This window comes from Culex quinquefasciatus, chromosome 3, assembly GCF_015732765.1.
Source record: "Culex quinquefasciatus strain JHB chromosome 3, VPISU_Cqui_1.0_pri_paternal, whole genome shotgun sequence".
Lineage (NCBI taxonomy): Eukaryota > Metazoa > Arthropoda > Insecta > Diptera > Culicidae > Culex > Culex quinquefasciatus.
The window spans coordinates 166,250,141-166,265,038 of record NC_051863.1 but is presented as its reverse complement, the minus strand read 5'-3'; the positions used below and the strand labels follow the sequence as shown (position 1 = coordinate 166,265,038).

Below are 14,898 nucleotides of genomic sequence, written 5' to 3'. Positions count from 1 at the left end.
CGTAATAAAAGAACGCTCCCTTTAGTTTTCCATAGGTACTAGACGCCACACAATATCTAGTCGTACAAAATGAGCATTTGAATATTCCAACATCTGTATCTTGATAAAAGATTATCTGATCGGTTTGGTATCTTCAACAAATTGTATGTCAGAACTTGAAAAAATGTAATCGGACAAAAATGCTGAGTTTTCAATGTTCACTAAACATGCACTTTTTGAAATTTTTCGATATTTTTTATCGAAAAAAAAGGCAAAACAAAATCAAATATTGCCCAACTAAATGTAAAAGTGCAGTTTCCATTTAGACTTTGTTGCTAAGAAACAGTACCGTAAAACAGGGTGACTTTGATAGCCGGGGAGACTTTGATAAGTTCCTTTGTTGCTGTGAATAACTTTGACCATCAAGGTCACCCCGCAATTCAAAATAAGAATTATCAACGCAACTATTTTTTTAGCACTGTAGAAAAAATCGGAAAAAAACTTTTCTTCAAAAATAGTGAATGGATTTTGTGTGGCCACTCCAGTACATGTTTTGACAATAATAATCTTGAGAAAAGCCTCAACAGTTGGAAAATATTCCAAAATTCCCCGGTTTACGGTATAGCTTAAATTTAGTGAAAAATGAGAATTTCTCGGTGTCATCCTGCCCTCATTTTTTAACTCGCGATATTTTGGAAACTACAGTCCAGACTCGATTATCCGAAGCCTCGATTATTCGAAGGTTTGTATGGAACATCGGATAATACAATCACATGTCACAAAATTCACCAAAAACTGATGAAAATTCACCAGTCAGGCCGCTGCAAATATTTTTTGAATGTGTCACTCGGCTCTGACCAAAGCCGAGGGGGGGGAGGGCAAAAAAAAATATAAAAATTGAAATTACAAGCCTAGGTTTCAACATTTGGATGAAAAAAGTGTTTTAAAATGCACGCTTCCAGTTGCTTTCCAATCATTAGTTTTGAAAATATCGATGTATTGACAGAATTGTTTTTTTTTGCGTAAAAATAAACTTTTCGTGGGACTGTACATTGGTATTTCATGAAAATTTAAAATGTCTTGAAAGGAGTTCAAACATTACATATGATTATAGCGCAGGAAAATGCATTGTTTTCGGTTGATTAAACTTTACTTTTCATTAAAATTTTTAAGTTTTTCGAAAAAATATGGTCCCTTGATTATTCCGGCCGACTTTAAAGGATGGGGGGAGGGGGAGGGGGCGCTTTTTGGATCGAGTTAGGAGCGAGTGCTTAACGTGCCAAACCTAAGAGTATTTGCGAAAATCTGGGAACCACTCAAAAGTGTTTATTTGACTGAAAATGCATAAATAACCGTTGCACAGTGTTTTCTTCATAGTTTATAATCGATTTTAATGTTTTTTCATTTTTTTTTATTTTTACTTTGTTTAAGATCAACCAAAGTATAAAACAGTAAATTCTTCAAAATTTCTACCAATACTTATGCATGTACCAGTTTGTTATACCTTCTCAAACCTCAATTTGATTTTCAGCCCATTGAAATATTTCAATATGATGTTCTCTATCAATTTTGATTTTTGGTTTGAGATTTGCTCAAGAAGTAAATTTAAAACAATTGTTAATTCCCTGGTTTTATATTATTTGGCAATTCAACTTATTGAACAAAATTTACATGAATTGAAACATTTCACTGTTCATGATCCGTGCTTTTTTATTCACGGACGGCCCAAGCAGTGGTCACGTGCTTTTAACTGTCAAACATCTCAAACTTTCTGTGACTTAAAACATGATCATCATAAAATATTGATTTTTGTTTGAGAACTTCACGCTAAGAAATTTCTCGATAGTAATGTATTAAAAAGTTACGTAAACATCTCGAAAACATGTCGATCTTCCGAAGTAAGGCCGTCCTGGGCCTTAGCGCCGTCGGAACGCTGGTCGGATGTGGCGCTCTGCTAAAGTAAGTAACAAAATCCGTCTAACATATTGTTACGAAACCAAAACCGGCCCAAACTAATTACAGGGACTACATGCAGGGAGCGCGCTTCCAACGTCCGGATATCCGAGCGGATGGCAAGGTGGTGATCATCACCGGGGCCAACACCGGAATCGGCAAGGAAACCGCGATGGCGCTGGCCCGGCGAGGAGCCCACGTTTACATGGCCTGCCGGGATTTGAAAAAGTGCGAGGAGGCACGCCAGGAGATCGTGCTGGAAACCCAAAACGGGCAGGTGTTCTGCCGGGAGTGCGACCTGGCCTCGCTACAGTCGGTGCGCAAGTTTGTTAAACAGTGAGTATACTCAGAATAAAATCTTTTTAGCAATTCCCCGCGAAAACAGCATGATTCGAAAAAAAAGTTCTCCGATCGGGCTCAAAATTTTTCTGGGGGTTCCTTGGCCAAAATAATTAGATCCGTATTTTTTGTTTGGCCATTAGGGTGACCTACGCCGTGTTAGGGTGGTCTGAAAAGTGGGCTTTTTCGTTATTTTTCGCAAAAACCACTTTTTTCAAAAAATCATATCTCCGCGCCATTCAATCCGATTCTAGCTGTCTTGAGCGCAAACGAAAGGATATTAGACAGGCTTTTAAGGAAAAATAGTTGAAAGTTTCAAATATCTAGCCTGACATTTGAAAAAGTCAAAAGAAAACTTCAAATGCTCTTTTGAAGGTTTCGGGACCAAAGCGCTTATGTCTGAAAATATTTTTATCAGATTGCTTGGAAAATTTTTCATGATATATCAAAAAATGGTGAAGTTATATTTTCAATATTGCGAGATACGATTTTTTAAAAATAAAAATGGGGTTTTCGACGCGCCACGCGCAAAAATGGGAAAATGACGGAAACGGCAAAAAATCGACTTTTTTCACTAAAACTGCGATAACTTGAAAATTTCAGCAATAACCTATACATGTTAGGGTACCAAAAGTTTTCAAAATATCAAAGTTTTAGTGAAAAAAGTAGTTTTGTTTTTGCGTCGAAAACCCCAGTTTTTACAGTAAACAACATTTTAAGTTTTCATACGACCTTTTCAAATGTTAAGCTAGATTTTTTAAACTTCTTACTATTTTTTCCAAATAGTCAAATAATCACATTTCTTTTGCGTCTAAGACATCTAAAATAGGATTGAATGGCGTGGAGATATGATTTTTTTGAAAAAGTGGTTTTTGAGAAAAATGACGAAAATGACAATTATTCGGACCACCCTAACACGACGTAGGTCACCCTAAAGGCCAAACAAGAAAATACGGGTCTAATTATTTTGGCCAAGGAACCCCCAGAAAAATTTTGAGCCCGATCGGAGAACTTTTTTTTCGAATCATGCTGTTTTCGTGGGGAATTGCTGTTTTGTCTTATTTTTTTGGTAGTTTTTTTGTTTGACTTAGTGCTGTTTTGGAAACCGATTTGAATGTTGTTAAAATCCTTTTTGTTTAAATTCTTTATTGGCTTTTGTTTGATTATCAATAATACAATTTTATAATGTAATGTTTCTTTCAAATGTTTTTTGTTTAGGCGTAATTTCCATGATTGGATTCAGTGTATTTCTTTACTTAACTTCAATGAAAAGTGACTGATGATTTATCCCTATAAGATTCTATTTTTTTTTTTTGCAAATGCATACTAAATTTTATTTTTTCGTTTTTGAAATTGCCTCAATACAAAGTATACAATGATTTCTGTCACACAAACCATCCCGCTTATAATTAAACCAAGTGTCACTATCGTCCAAGCCAAATGTAGATCTTCCAAATGCAGCATTTCATCTAGCGTTGTTGAATACGACTTAAGCCGTTTGATGAACGGGAATAAACCCGCCTGCATTCCGTATCTCCAGAGTCCACTTTCGATTAGAACAGCCTGCGTGTGGTCTAGCACCTCTGCCAGTGGGCTCCGGTAAGCCAACAAGTATGCTGGTGTATACATCACAATAGACTGCTCCAGAATCTCGTAGCGGTTAAATTTGTTTACGGCGTCAAAATAGAGGGGCAAAATATCCTCCGCAGTTGATCGAGTGCTGACGTAGGCATGAGCTTTGTCCATTGTGTAATTCTCTCCACTGATATTGACGAGAGAGTGGGCCAACATTGGAATGTTGAACATTATACCATCGTGTGCTAAATTTACCTTAATCTTAAGATTCGATTTGGCTAGATCTTGCATCTTTCGAATGTGCCTCGATGTTGGACGACTTGCTATGAATGACATCAGCTTTGATTCGTAGGCGCAGGTCATCACAAACATCAGTGCAATGACTGAAAACAGGATCATCTTTTCTAATGGGGCGGACTTATTCAGGTCGTACCTTTCATAGCCACAAACACTTAGTAGAATGGGATCATTACGTAGTATGTTAGGCTGGATTTTCATGGATTATGCAACGACATCGAGAGCACGAGCATCGAACCAACTCGATGCTCGTGGCTTGCGTTACTTCATTTAGCTTGGACACAAACCCAAAATCGACTTTCCAGAATTAGGAACACTTGCATGCAAGTTAACGAAGGATGGAAAATGACATATTCAAACATAAACAAAGCAGCATAGAGTTATCTACGTGCGCATGTATTGCGTGTACGTACACGAAAAAAAAGTGAGGTTAAATTTTGTACCGACCAGCAAATCAAAGGGTGTGCTAGTGTGCGTGAGAGCGGGCTTAGATAACTCTATTGAGCTATCTACGTGCGCATGTATTGCGTGTGCGTACACGATGAATTTTTAGGTTAAAATTTGTGGTCGCCAGCAAAAACAAATGGTAAGCTGGTGTGCGTGAGATCGGGCTTAGATAACTCTATTGCGTGGCGATCGGAATTCTAGTATAACTTTTGAAATAAGCAGATGTTGCTCAATAAATCTTATTCAAAAGGTCGTATGAGTAGACTAGCGCATAATTTAATTTAGTAAAACTTATGCCTCATGTTCAAGGAATTTCAGTGGAATTCGAGATGCGAAGCCAGTCAACATTTTTATAATTCCAACTGTGAATTAGCGACTAAGAAATCAGTGCTGCAAAAAAAACAATTCCAAATCCAAACATTTCATGAAATTTTGTTGAAAATTTGCTGATCGCTGGTTTTCGACTCAAACATATGATTTATTCTATTTCAAATTTTTCGTTGGGAAAAATCTTGCAAAAAAGACAAAAGATACAAGAGAGGACTAAATATTTTTAAAAAATAATAAAAAATCTGAATTTTAAGAAAATTTACGTAATTTAAGAAATTTAAGAGATTTACGAAATTTAAGAAATTTAAATTTTTTAAAAATTTAAGAAATTAAAAAAATGAAGAAACTTAAGAAATTAAAGAAATTAAGGAAATTTTAGAAATTAAGGAAATTTAAGAAATTTAAGAAATTTAAGAAATTTAAGAAATTTAAGAAATTTAAGAAATTTAAGAAATTTAAGAAATTTAAGAAATTTAAGAAATTTAAGAAATTTAAGAAATTTAAGAAATTTAAGAAATTTAAGAAATTTAAGAAATTTAAGAAATTTAAGAAATTTAAGAAATTTAAGAAATTTAAGAAATTTAAGAAATTTAAGAAATTTAAGAAATTTAAGAAATTTAAGAAATTTAAGAAATTTAAGAAATTTAAGAAATTTAAGAAATTTAAGAAATTTAAGAAATTTAAGAAATTTAAGAAATTTAAGAAATTTAAGAAATTTAAGAAATTTAAGAAATTTAAGAAATTTAAGAAATTTAAGAAATTTAAGAAATTTAAGAAATTTAAGAAATTTAAGAAATTTAAGAAATTTAAGAAATTTAAGAAATTTAAGAAATTTAAGAAATTTAAGAAATTTAAGAAATTTAAGAAATTTAAGAAATTTAAGAAATTTAAGAAATTTAAGAAATTTAAGAAATTTAAGAAATTTAAGAAATTTAAGAAATTTAAGAAATTTAAGAAATTTAAGAAATTTAAGAAATTTAAGAAATTTAAGAAATTTAAGAAATTTAAGAAATTTAAGAAATTTAAGAAATTTAAAAATTTAAGAAATTTAAGAAATTTAAGAAATTTAAGAAATTTAAGAAATTTAAGAAATTTAAGAAATTTAAGAAATTTAAGAAATTTAAGAAATTTAGAAATTTAAGAAATTTAAGAAATTTAAAAATTTAAGAAATTTAAGAAATTTAAGAAATTTAAGAAATTTAAGAAATTTAAGAAATTTAAGAAATTTAAGAAATTTAAGAAATTTAAGAAATTTAAGAAATTTAAGAAATTTAAGAAATTTAAGAAATTTAAGAAATTTAAGAAATTTAAGAAATTTAAGAAATTTAAGAAATTTAAGAAATTTAAGAAATTTAAGAAATTTAAGAAATTTAAGAAATTTAAGAAATTTAAGAAATTTAAGAAATTTAAGAAATTTAAGAAATTTAAGAAATTTAAGAAATTTAAGAAATTTATGAAATTTATGAAATTTAAGAAATTTAAGAAATTTAAGAAATTTAAGAAAATTTATAAATTTTATAAATTTTATAAATTTTATAAATTTTATAAATTTTATAAATTTAAGAAATTTAAGAAATCTAAGAAATTTAAGATTTTTTTTGAAATTTTGTAATTTTTTTTAAACTTTTTTAAATTTTATAAATTTTATAAATTTTATAAATTTTATAAATTTTATAAATTTTATAAATTTTATAAATTTTATAAATTTTATAAATTTTATAAATTTTATAAATTTTATAAATTTTATAAATTTTATAAATTTTATAAATTTTATAAATTTTATAAATTTTATAAATTTTATAAATTTTATAAATTTTATAAATTTTATAAATTTTATAAATTTTATAAATTTTATAAATTTTATAAATTTTATAAATTTTATAAATTTTATAAATTTTATAAATTTTATAAATTTTATAAATTTTATAAATTTTATAAATTTTATAAATTTTATAAATTTTATAAATTTTATAAATTTTATAAAATTTATGAAATTTATGAAATTTATAAAATTTATAAAATCCATAAAATTTATAAAATTTATAAAATTTTATAAATTTTATAAATTTTATAAATTTTATAAATTTAATAAATTTAATAAATTTAATAAATTTTATAAAATTTATGAAATTTATGAAATTTATAAAATTTATAAAATTCATAAAATTTATAAAATTTATAAAATTTATAAAATTTATAAAATTTATAAAATTTATAAAATTTATAAAATTTATAAAATTTATAAAATTTATAAAATTTATAAAATTTATAAAATTTATAAAATTTATAAAATTTATAAAATTTATAAAATTTATAAAATTTATAAAATTTATAAAATTTATAAAATTTATAAAATTTATAAATTTTATAAATTTTATAAAATTTAAAAAAAAATTAAATTTATAGACTTTATAAATAGTTTTCAAAGCTAATATTTGCAATGGCCATATATTTGGAAAAAAAATTATATAATTTTTACAAATTTAAATCAAATCAAAAAAATAAAAAAAAATCAGAAATTCTGATCTTTTTTCAATTTTCATAATTTTAAAAAATTATAGATTTATAGATATTTTTGAAATAAAAGAATAAAATAAGAAAGTTAAGAAATTTGAAAAATAAGAAAGAAATTAAAAAATAAAAAATAAGAAAATGTCAAGGGACCATCCATAAACTACGTGGACACCTCAGAGGGGGTTGGTGATTATTCACGCTCCATATAAAAAAGATTTGTGGGTCTCGTGGCGCAGGGGTAGCGGCTTCGGCTGCCGATCCCGATGATGCTATGAGACGCGGGTTCGATTTCCGCCTTATCCACTGAGATTTTCAAATATGTGTCCAAGTGGTTTATGGATGATCATGGGTTCGATGCCCATCTGCTCCTGCCTTCTATCGGATGGGGAAGTAAAACGTTGGTCGCGGGGTAGGTTCCTTTGAGTAGAAAGAGGTTTGGGTACTCTTCCCATCCCCATTTATGCCTTTGAATTTCTAGGTTCGAGCAGAAACTCACAACAGAGATCACAAAAGACCTGTGGGTCGTTCAAGTGTATGGTGTTGTTCAAATCCCGCTCACCGGCATTTTTTACATTGAATTGAAAACTATCAGAACAAAAATAGCTTCCATTTTGTATAAATTTGTGAGTCTTTCTGTAAAAAAATATTGTTTTGAATTAGAATTAAAAAAATCGAGGCATTCTGGCTAGGATTAATCAAACCAAAATTTACCATTTGTCTCTTGTGTGCTAACTGCTGCTGTAAAAAGATACGACGTGTCACAAGATAATACACAAGGAAATGGCAAAATAAGAATTCAGCCGAAAAAGCACTGATTTCTTCCGAGTGTAAAAAAGATAGAGTGGGATCAGCTCTTGTTTTGTCAATTCAAATAAATCAGTGAAACTAATTACAATTTTATTGGTTTTATTTTTAAGTTTATTTCATACTTATCTTTCTTAATGTATATTTTTACAACATATTACAATTTTGCCTTCTTTATTACGTCCTTTCACTCCAGCGTCGAGTGTCATCGTTGAAACATTTCCGGTGTGACGTTTCCGGTTCTTCTTTTTCTTGTCCCTCTTTCTTTTCATCTTCGCAAACACTTCTTCCTCCTTCAGCCTCAGAATTTCGTCACTGAGCGTAATCCAATGTATTATTACCGTTGCTGTCAATCTTGAATCGACTTTTGTTCGACCCAAAAGCTGCTTCCGAAACTCAAAAGTAACTCAGCTTGAGCGCTTCGCTTCCGTTTCTGGTGCTTCTCCGACGGTGTTGGCATTTCTTGCGGCATTTTGAGATCACCAAGGAGATCACTCACCCAAACGAAACGGAATCTGCTCTCGAAGGTGGTGGTGCCGATGTTCTGAATGGAAATTCGGCTAAAGCGACCACTTCTGCAACAAAACATTAAAATGGTAAACAAAAACTTGGTTTGTTTCTCGACGTCTGGGCACTTACCAATGGTTTGGAGATGATTATCTATGTTTTTAAATTACATATTTGCACATCTTATAATTCTATTTTTATTTGATTAAAAAAAAAATATTGAAAAGATGGACTTGAAAACTTTTTGACAGCAGCAAAATCAGCTGATTTGACAGGGCCTACTTTGACAGATCTTTCAAAATTTGTTTCGTCAAACATCGTCAAGTTTCATTTCCCACTCGTTCCCAACAGTTACAAAGCGTTAGTTTGGGTTTGTGTCCTTGGTGCTGAGGTGGCATGACTTCGCTGCGGATGAGCATCGCGTTTCGATGCTCTGACATTTTAGCAAAGCATGGTCGTGAGTATGCTTTTGATGTCGGTCATTTCAAGATGCTTGTGCATCGAAAATAAAAAGTCGGAAAATCGTATTTTCACGACATACCAGCAATGGCTGTTTGTTTTTTACTGCTTGTGTTGCTTTCTAACGTTAATATAATTTATTTTCGGACTTCATCTGATTGAAAAATTGAAGTTTTTGGCGAAGTTTGACCACGAGCATCGTAAGTCGTTTTCGATGTCGGTCATCGAAAAATCCATGAAAATCCACCCTTAGGACACAGTTGGTATATATGGAGTATGGTGAAAAGAACAATCCAAACCTCCCAATTGTATGGCAAGAAAAACAACTCGTAGATTTTCAGTTGAAATTTGGGTACCACAATTACTTTTTGCTCTGGTAAGTTTGAAAAGAGAACTGTTATATCTTCGAAAGTGCTCACCGATAGTTGGTATGGTCCGGTGATAATATCTATATTATTGCTTAAGAAAAAATCAAAAAAAGCCGGATCAAGAAGGTTCTTATGCGATGAGTGATGTTTGTTTTTATACAATGTTGTGTTCATCATACGACTTGTTTCTTCTAACCAATAAATTACCACATGCGGGTGATAGGGTAGAGGACCCAGAAATCGCCCACTTTATAGAGGCAATCTAGGAAATTTGATGAGAATTTGATGGCAAATTAAGGTTTTTGGTTCTATTTGTTGTAGAACGTTGATAAACTATTTGATTTTAAGTTTCCACAAGGTTTTTATCATTTACGTGTTCATTTTTTATAAAATTTTGCGTTTTTATAAAGTCCTCTGAAAAGCCTATTTTCGCCCCCCTAAATCCAATTTTCGCTCACCCTTGGAACCAGTTTTCGCCCACGACAAAAATCAAGAAATCAAATGAAATTATGACTCAAAGCTAAGCAAATATGGTCTCCTATTGATACACAACATGTTCCCGAAGCTAAATTTCATTGATGTGCACATATTTTGTCGTACATATTATAAATTGAGGTTCAAAAAATCCCAGGAGTTTTTTTTCATTTATCCTGCTTATTTTGAGATTCTCTGTCTATTATAACTAAAACCAAAACATGTTCTCACTCTCTCTAAAAAAATATGACTGAATCAAAATTTGTGATAGAACTCATGTGTCCCTGTTCACCCAAGAGGCACACAGTTACAATTAGCTCCATGTTGTTGTTGATTTTGTTAGGGGAGCTTTAACCCTATGGGTCATTTGCTCCCGAATTGACTCAAAAAACATAAAACATCGAGTACCGTAAACTGGGGTGACTTTGATAGCCCGGGGTGACTTTGGTAGGTTTTTCAAATGCCCGTCAAATAAGTATCTAAAAATTTTTGAGAATTTTAAGTATGTAAGCAGTAAGGGATAGCTTATTATTGTACATATATGCAAAAATGTGACTGTTACATTGGATGTATCAAAATTAGTGGCCAAATCAAATTTCTATCAATGTCACCCCGGGCTATCAAAGTCACCCCAGTTTACGGTACCTCTTAATAAAAATATTAAAGCACATGTGTAACTACTTCTCCATCCTCTGCTTAATTTGTTCTCCTATGTACCAGTAAACTTTTACAACATTTGAACCAAAACCCTTTATGAATGAAAGTAATTAAAATGATTATTTAACCTTTAAAAATAATCTAGAATGTTCCACATATATTTTCAAGCACATTTCGCTGCGATTAGATTCGTTTTTATGGTAAACGAAAACTGGTTCTAGATAAAATCTGAAAACACAATACTAGATTTCGCCCTGGGCGAAAATTGGATCTCATGTTTTTTCATGACCCCAGAAATCGCCCACTTTATTTTATTGAAATAACCTTTGCTAAACGTTTAAAACAGGTAAATCACTAGATTTTCATGAAATTCAGACATACAGTGAACTAATGAATTATTTATTTACATTATTTTCGGACAAAATGAGTTGTTTTCCCTCATTAACATTATTACCCGCTGTAGTCTAAATTGACAAAAATATGGCGGCTGCAGTAAGGCTTTTTTGAAAAGCTTATAAAAACTTAATAATCAATAGAAATTCATTAGGAAAGTTTCAATTAGTACTAGAAATGAATGAATATTTAAACCTGCATAATAAATTCAACCAAAAAACGGTATGAGTTTGCTAAATACAGATTAAATCCAGTAGGTGGGCGAAAACTGGAGCAGGGCGAAAACTGGGTCCTCTACCCTATGCATCAACTGATGATAAAATCGTTATGGGCCGACCAAGACTATGGAAAGGTGAACGTCGGTACAGCAAACTAGGTTGAGGAAGTTTGACAAACGTTCCATTGTAAATCATTTTACAGTTTTCAAGGGTCACATAAATCGCGTTGTAGAATTTCAATCTTCCGATAACTTTCGGAAAATGATTCCTCAGACAATATGGTGTAAAAACAATCACTTTAGAACTTGGATCGAAGGCTCGAAAAGTTGTGGCAAATATTTCAAAACAATAATTTGGACCTCCGTAAACAACTAGTAGCGTCACTTTTGAGGGCATCTTCCCAATACTTGCTAATGGCAGGTTACAATCCATCACTAGTTTGGATACAAACACCAGCTCTGATTTTGGGAGTGTCCTTTCCAGAACAGGATAGTGTTCATTCAGGCCAAAATCAAAGAATACAACTCGCGGAACTCCGCGTTCAACGTTGCTACTTAAATGTTGGATCAGAGACACGGTGTACTCTACAGTTTCCTGGGGTGAGCCTAACGAACCGATGAGTGGCCTTGTAACCGTGGCCAACAGAATGCGTCCTAACAACTTCATTGTTCGTGTTGGAGTGTTGGCTGCACTTGTTCACAGCGATTGAAAGGACTCGTGTCGATAATGGTGGTGTTTGGAGGGCAACATGATTAATTATGCACTGTTAACAAATTGCACAACAGTTTCACATAGGGGAAATATACAATACCTATTTTAATCAAACTAAGTCGTTCGACCAATTCGCATCACTTTTGCCGTTTTCCGCTATAAAACCAACATTTTCAAATGTATCAACAATCAAGAGTTGCTGCTCACTTTAGTTTTATTACTTTGGAACAGTCAAAAACACTTTATTTAAGCTGTAATTCATGATCAAAGTGCTGATAGGCCGATAATAGAAATAGGTTGAGAAAGGGTATAGTTCCCCTACTTAGTTTGATGTTGTTAAATGTTTGTTTTCGTGATTCATCAAAATCAAATGTATATCCAAATGAATGAATCCAAACTAACAGTGAATCATTTCCCCATTTCAGATTCAAACTCGAGCAAAACCGTTTGGACATCCTGGTGAATAATGCCGGAGTTATGCGCTGCCCACGTTCCCTCACCAAAGAAGGCATCGAACTGCAGCTCGGAGTGAATCACATGGGCCACTTCCTGCTCACGAATCTTCTCCTAGATCAACTCAAACTGTCAGCCCCGTCCCGTATCGTTGTCCTGTCCAGCATTGCCCACACCCGGGCTAAAATCAACGTGCAAGATTTGAACAGCGTCCAAAGTTACGATCCCGCCAATGCGTACGAGCAGAGCAAACTGGCGAACGTCCTGTTCACGCGCGAACTGGCGAAACGTCTCGAGGGAACCGGCGTCACGGTCAACGCCGTCCATCCGGGCATCGTGGACACCGACCTGATGCGCCACATGGGCCTGTTCAACAGCTGGTTCTCGAGCTTCCTCATCAAGCCGTTCGTGTGGCCATTCCTCAAGTCGGCGGCTTCGGGGGCGCAAACTACGCTGCACGTGGCGCTTCATCCGCAGCTGGAGAAGGTATCCGGACAGTACTTTAGCGATTGCGCACCGAAGGACGTGGCCGAGCAGGCGAAGGACGACCAGCTGGCGAAGTGGCTGTGGGCCGTTAGCGACAAGTGGACGGGCACGCTGACCGGAACGGCTGCCGTTTCCTGACAGCGGATTGTCAAGAAGAGCAACAGCAAAGACATCATCATTTTCAGCGAGCCAGGGTTGGCGGAGTGATGTGCTGGGGATTCAGTCATGAACTTTGAATCGATGGAAGTCTAGAACTAATGCTTTGTACGCAAATTGTAAACTTAAAATACTTACGGCACAATTAACACAAAAATGTTAATAATTTCGCAATTTATATAACAGAAACCAAGAAATAAAAAATATAACGACTGGCATTTCTAGTCTTAACCAAGCAAATGGCATGTTAGTAAGAATTAGACGTTTAAGAACCGCACGAATGGCTCTCAAAAATGATGTATGTATTTGCAAAAATATTAAAATAAGTTTAAAACGATTGTTCATATACATCTCTTCTTTGTACGATGACCATTCATCAGAATTCCTGGATTTAATTTTCTGTTACACTGTGATCAACGGTGTTCTCAGATGTTTGTAATGATAACCAGGGTTACCAGGTCAAAATTAAAAAAATCTGGCAAAGTATCGATAAAAAATCTGGAAAAATCTGGCAGACAAAAATCTAACCATTTTCAATGGTGAAGGAAAGGAAGGAAATGGATTAATTCAAAAATTTGTAGAATTCAGATGGTTTAATTGATTTTATGACCTTAAAAAAATTATTATTATTCTTTTTAAGAAATACCCATTCTATTTTTTTGTTTTCAATTAAATTCGTTGATTTCGATAAATCTGGTGAAATCTGTCAAAATCTGGCACTGAGAAAGATGAATCTTTATTCTGGCTGACACTTAAAAAATCTGGCATTCCCAGATTTATCTGGCAACCCTGAATGATAACAATGTATTGATTTTTTTTAGAGAGTTGTTAAACAATCTTAGTAGGCTATGGTCAATGTGTAAAGGAAAATTCAATCCAAGAATTTTTGGAAAGTAAAATAGCGCCTATTTCTATTGCTATTGAACCAAAGATAATATTTTGTTTAGAAAACGTGTTCTGTGTACTGCTTTTTTGTAATGTTCTTTCTATTCTACCTTTTTTTTAGAAATGCCGTTTGTGGATTTGAACAATAATTAGCTTTTCTAAGAAAAAAATTGTGTTCGTTACTTGGTGATTTCACTCTCTTCTGGCAGCACTAGCTGCTACGGCAGAAAAGACTCAGGGTAGGCGTCGCGACGCCTATGGAACCAGGTAAGCTTATGATTGCCAGAAGAGCTTGAAGAAAAAGTTGATGTTTTCAGCGGTGGTGTTATAAATTCTGTAACATTCTTAATATTTGATCAAGCTTTTAACACTCTTCGGCAAAATTGTTCCCTGGAACAAGAACTATACTGCCCATGTTCGCATAAATGTCCCAAATGCAAAAACAGCAAGCTGAGAAAAAAGCATTTAAGGTTTGTCGCATACATAAGGCTACGTGTTAAATTTTCGCGAAAAAACTGGATTTACTCCGGATTTCTAGAACAAAGTGCTGGATGTTACAGGCTCTTTTGAAAGAGCACACGATTTTGAACCAAACTGCTTCAATAACTCGAAATCGATGAAAATGCATATGGGACATTTATGCGATCAGGGGCAGTATAAGCTCGTGAGGTTTTTTAAAAAATGCAAAAATCGTTAAGGGGTTCTAAACTGGCAAAAACCAGAACGCACCAATTTTACGGGTTAAATCCCACTTAAACTTCAAAGACAAAGCGCCAGGTCCTGTCGCAACCAATCAAAGTCTTATTTGGGATTCGGGCTCAATATACCTGGGGAATCATTCCCTGAAATGGCCGCAAAAATGACTCATTTTGTTCAAGAGGATAATGTAAGAA

The 14,898-nt window shown here is 33.0% G+C and overlaps 1 protein-coding gene and 1 long non-coding RNA gene across 2 annotated transcripts; one reads left to right on the top strand and one right to left on the bottom strand.

Annotated features, from left to right (window-relative positions):
* The first annotated feature begins 1,602 nt into the window (after window positions 1–1,602).
* LOC6043704 (retinol dehydrogenase 13) lies at window positions 1,603–13,201 on the top strand. The gene is made up of 3 exons (XM_001861295.2): window positions 1,603–1,938; window positions 2,002–2,268; window positions 12,451–13,201. Exons 1-3 carry the CDS (start codon window positions 1,862–1,864, stop codon window positions 13,100–13,102), a joined length of 996 nt encoding a protein of 331 aa, XP_001861330.2. The 5' UTR covers window positions 1,603–1,861; the 3' UTR covers window positions 13,103–13,201.
* Window positions 8,324–9,139, bottom strand: LOC119770013. The gene is made up of 2 exons (XR_005278617.1): window positions 8,878–9,139; window positions 8,324–8,813 (listed from the first exon to the last, which is right to left on the bottom strand). It is a non-coding gene; the product is annotated as an uncharacterized LOC119770013 (long non-coding RNA).
* Window positions 13,202–14,898: the final 1,697 nt, after the last annotated feature.

Coding starts and splice junctions, on each gene's coding strand:
- LOC6043704 (XM_001861295.2), top strand. CDS start 1,862: ATGTCGATCTTCCGAAGTAAGGCCGTCCTGGGCCTTAGCGCCGTCGGA. Junction 1,939..2,001: donor GGATGTGGCGCTCTGCTAAA/GTAAGTAACAAA, acceptor AACTAATTACAG/GGACTACATGCAGGGAGCGC. Junction 2,269..12,450: donor GTGCGCAAGTTTGTTAAACA/GTGAGTATACTC, acceptor TCCCCATTTCAG/ATTCAAACTCGAGCAAAACC.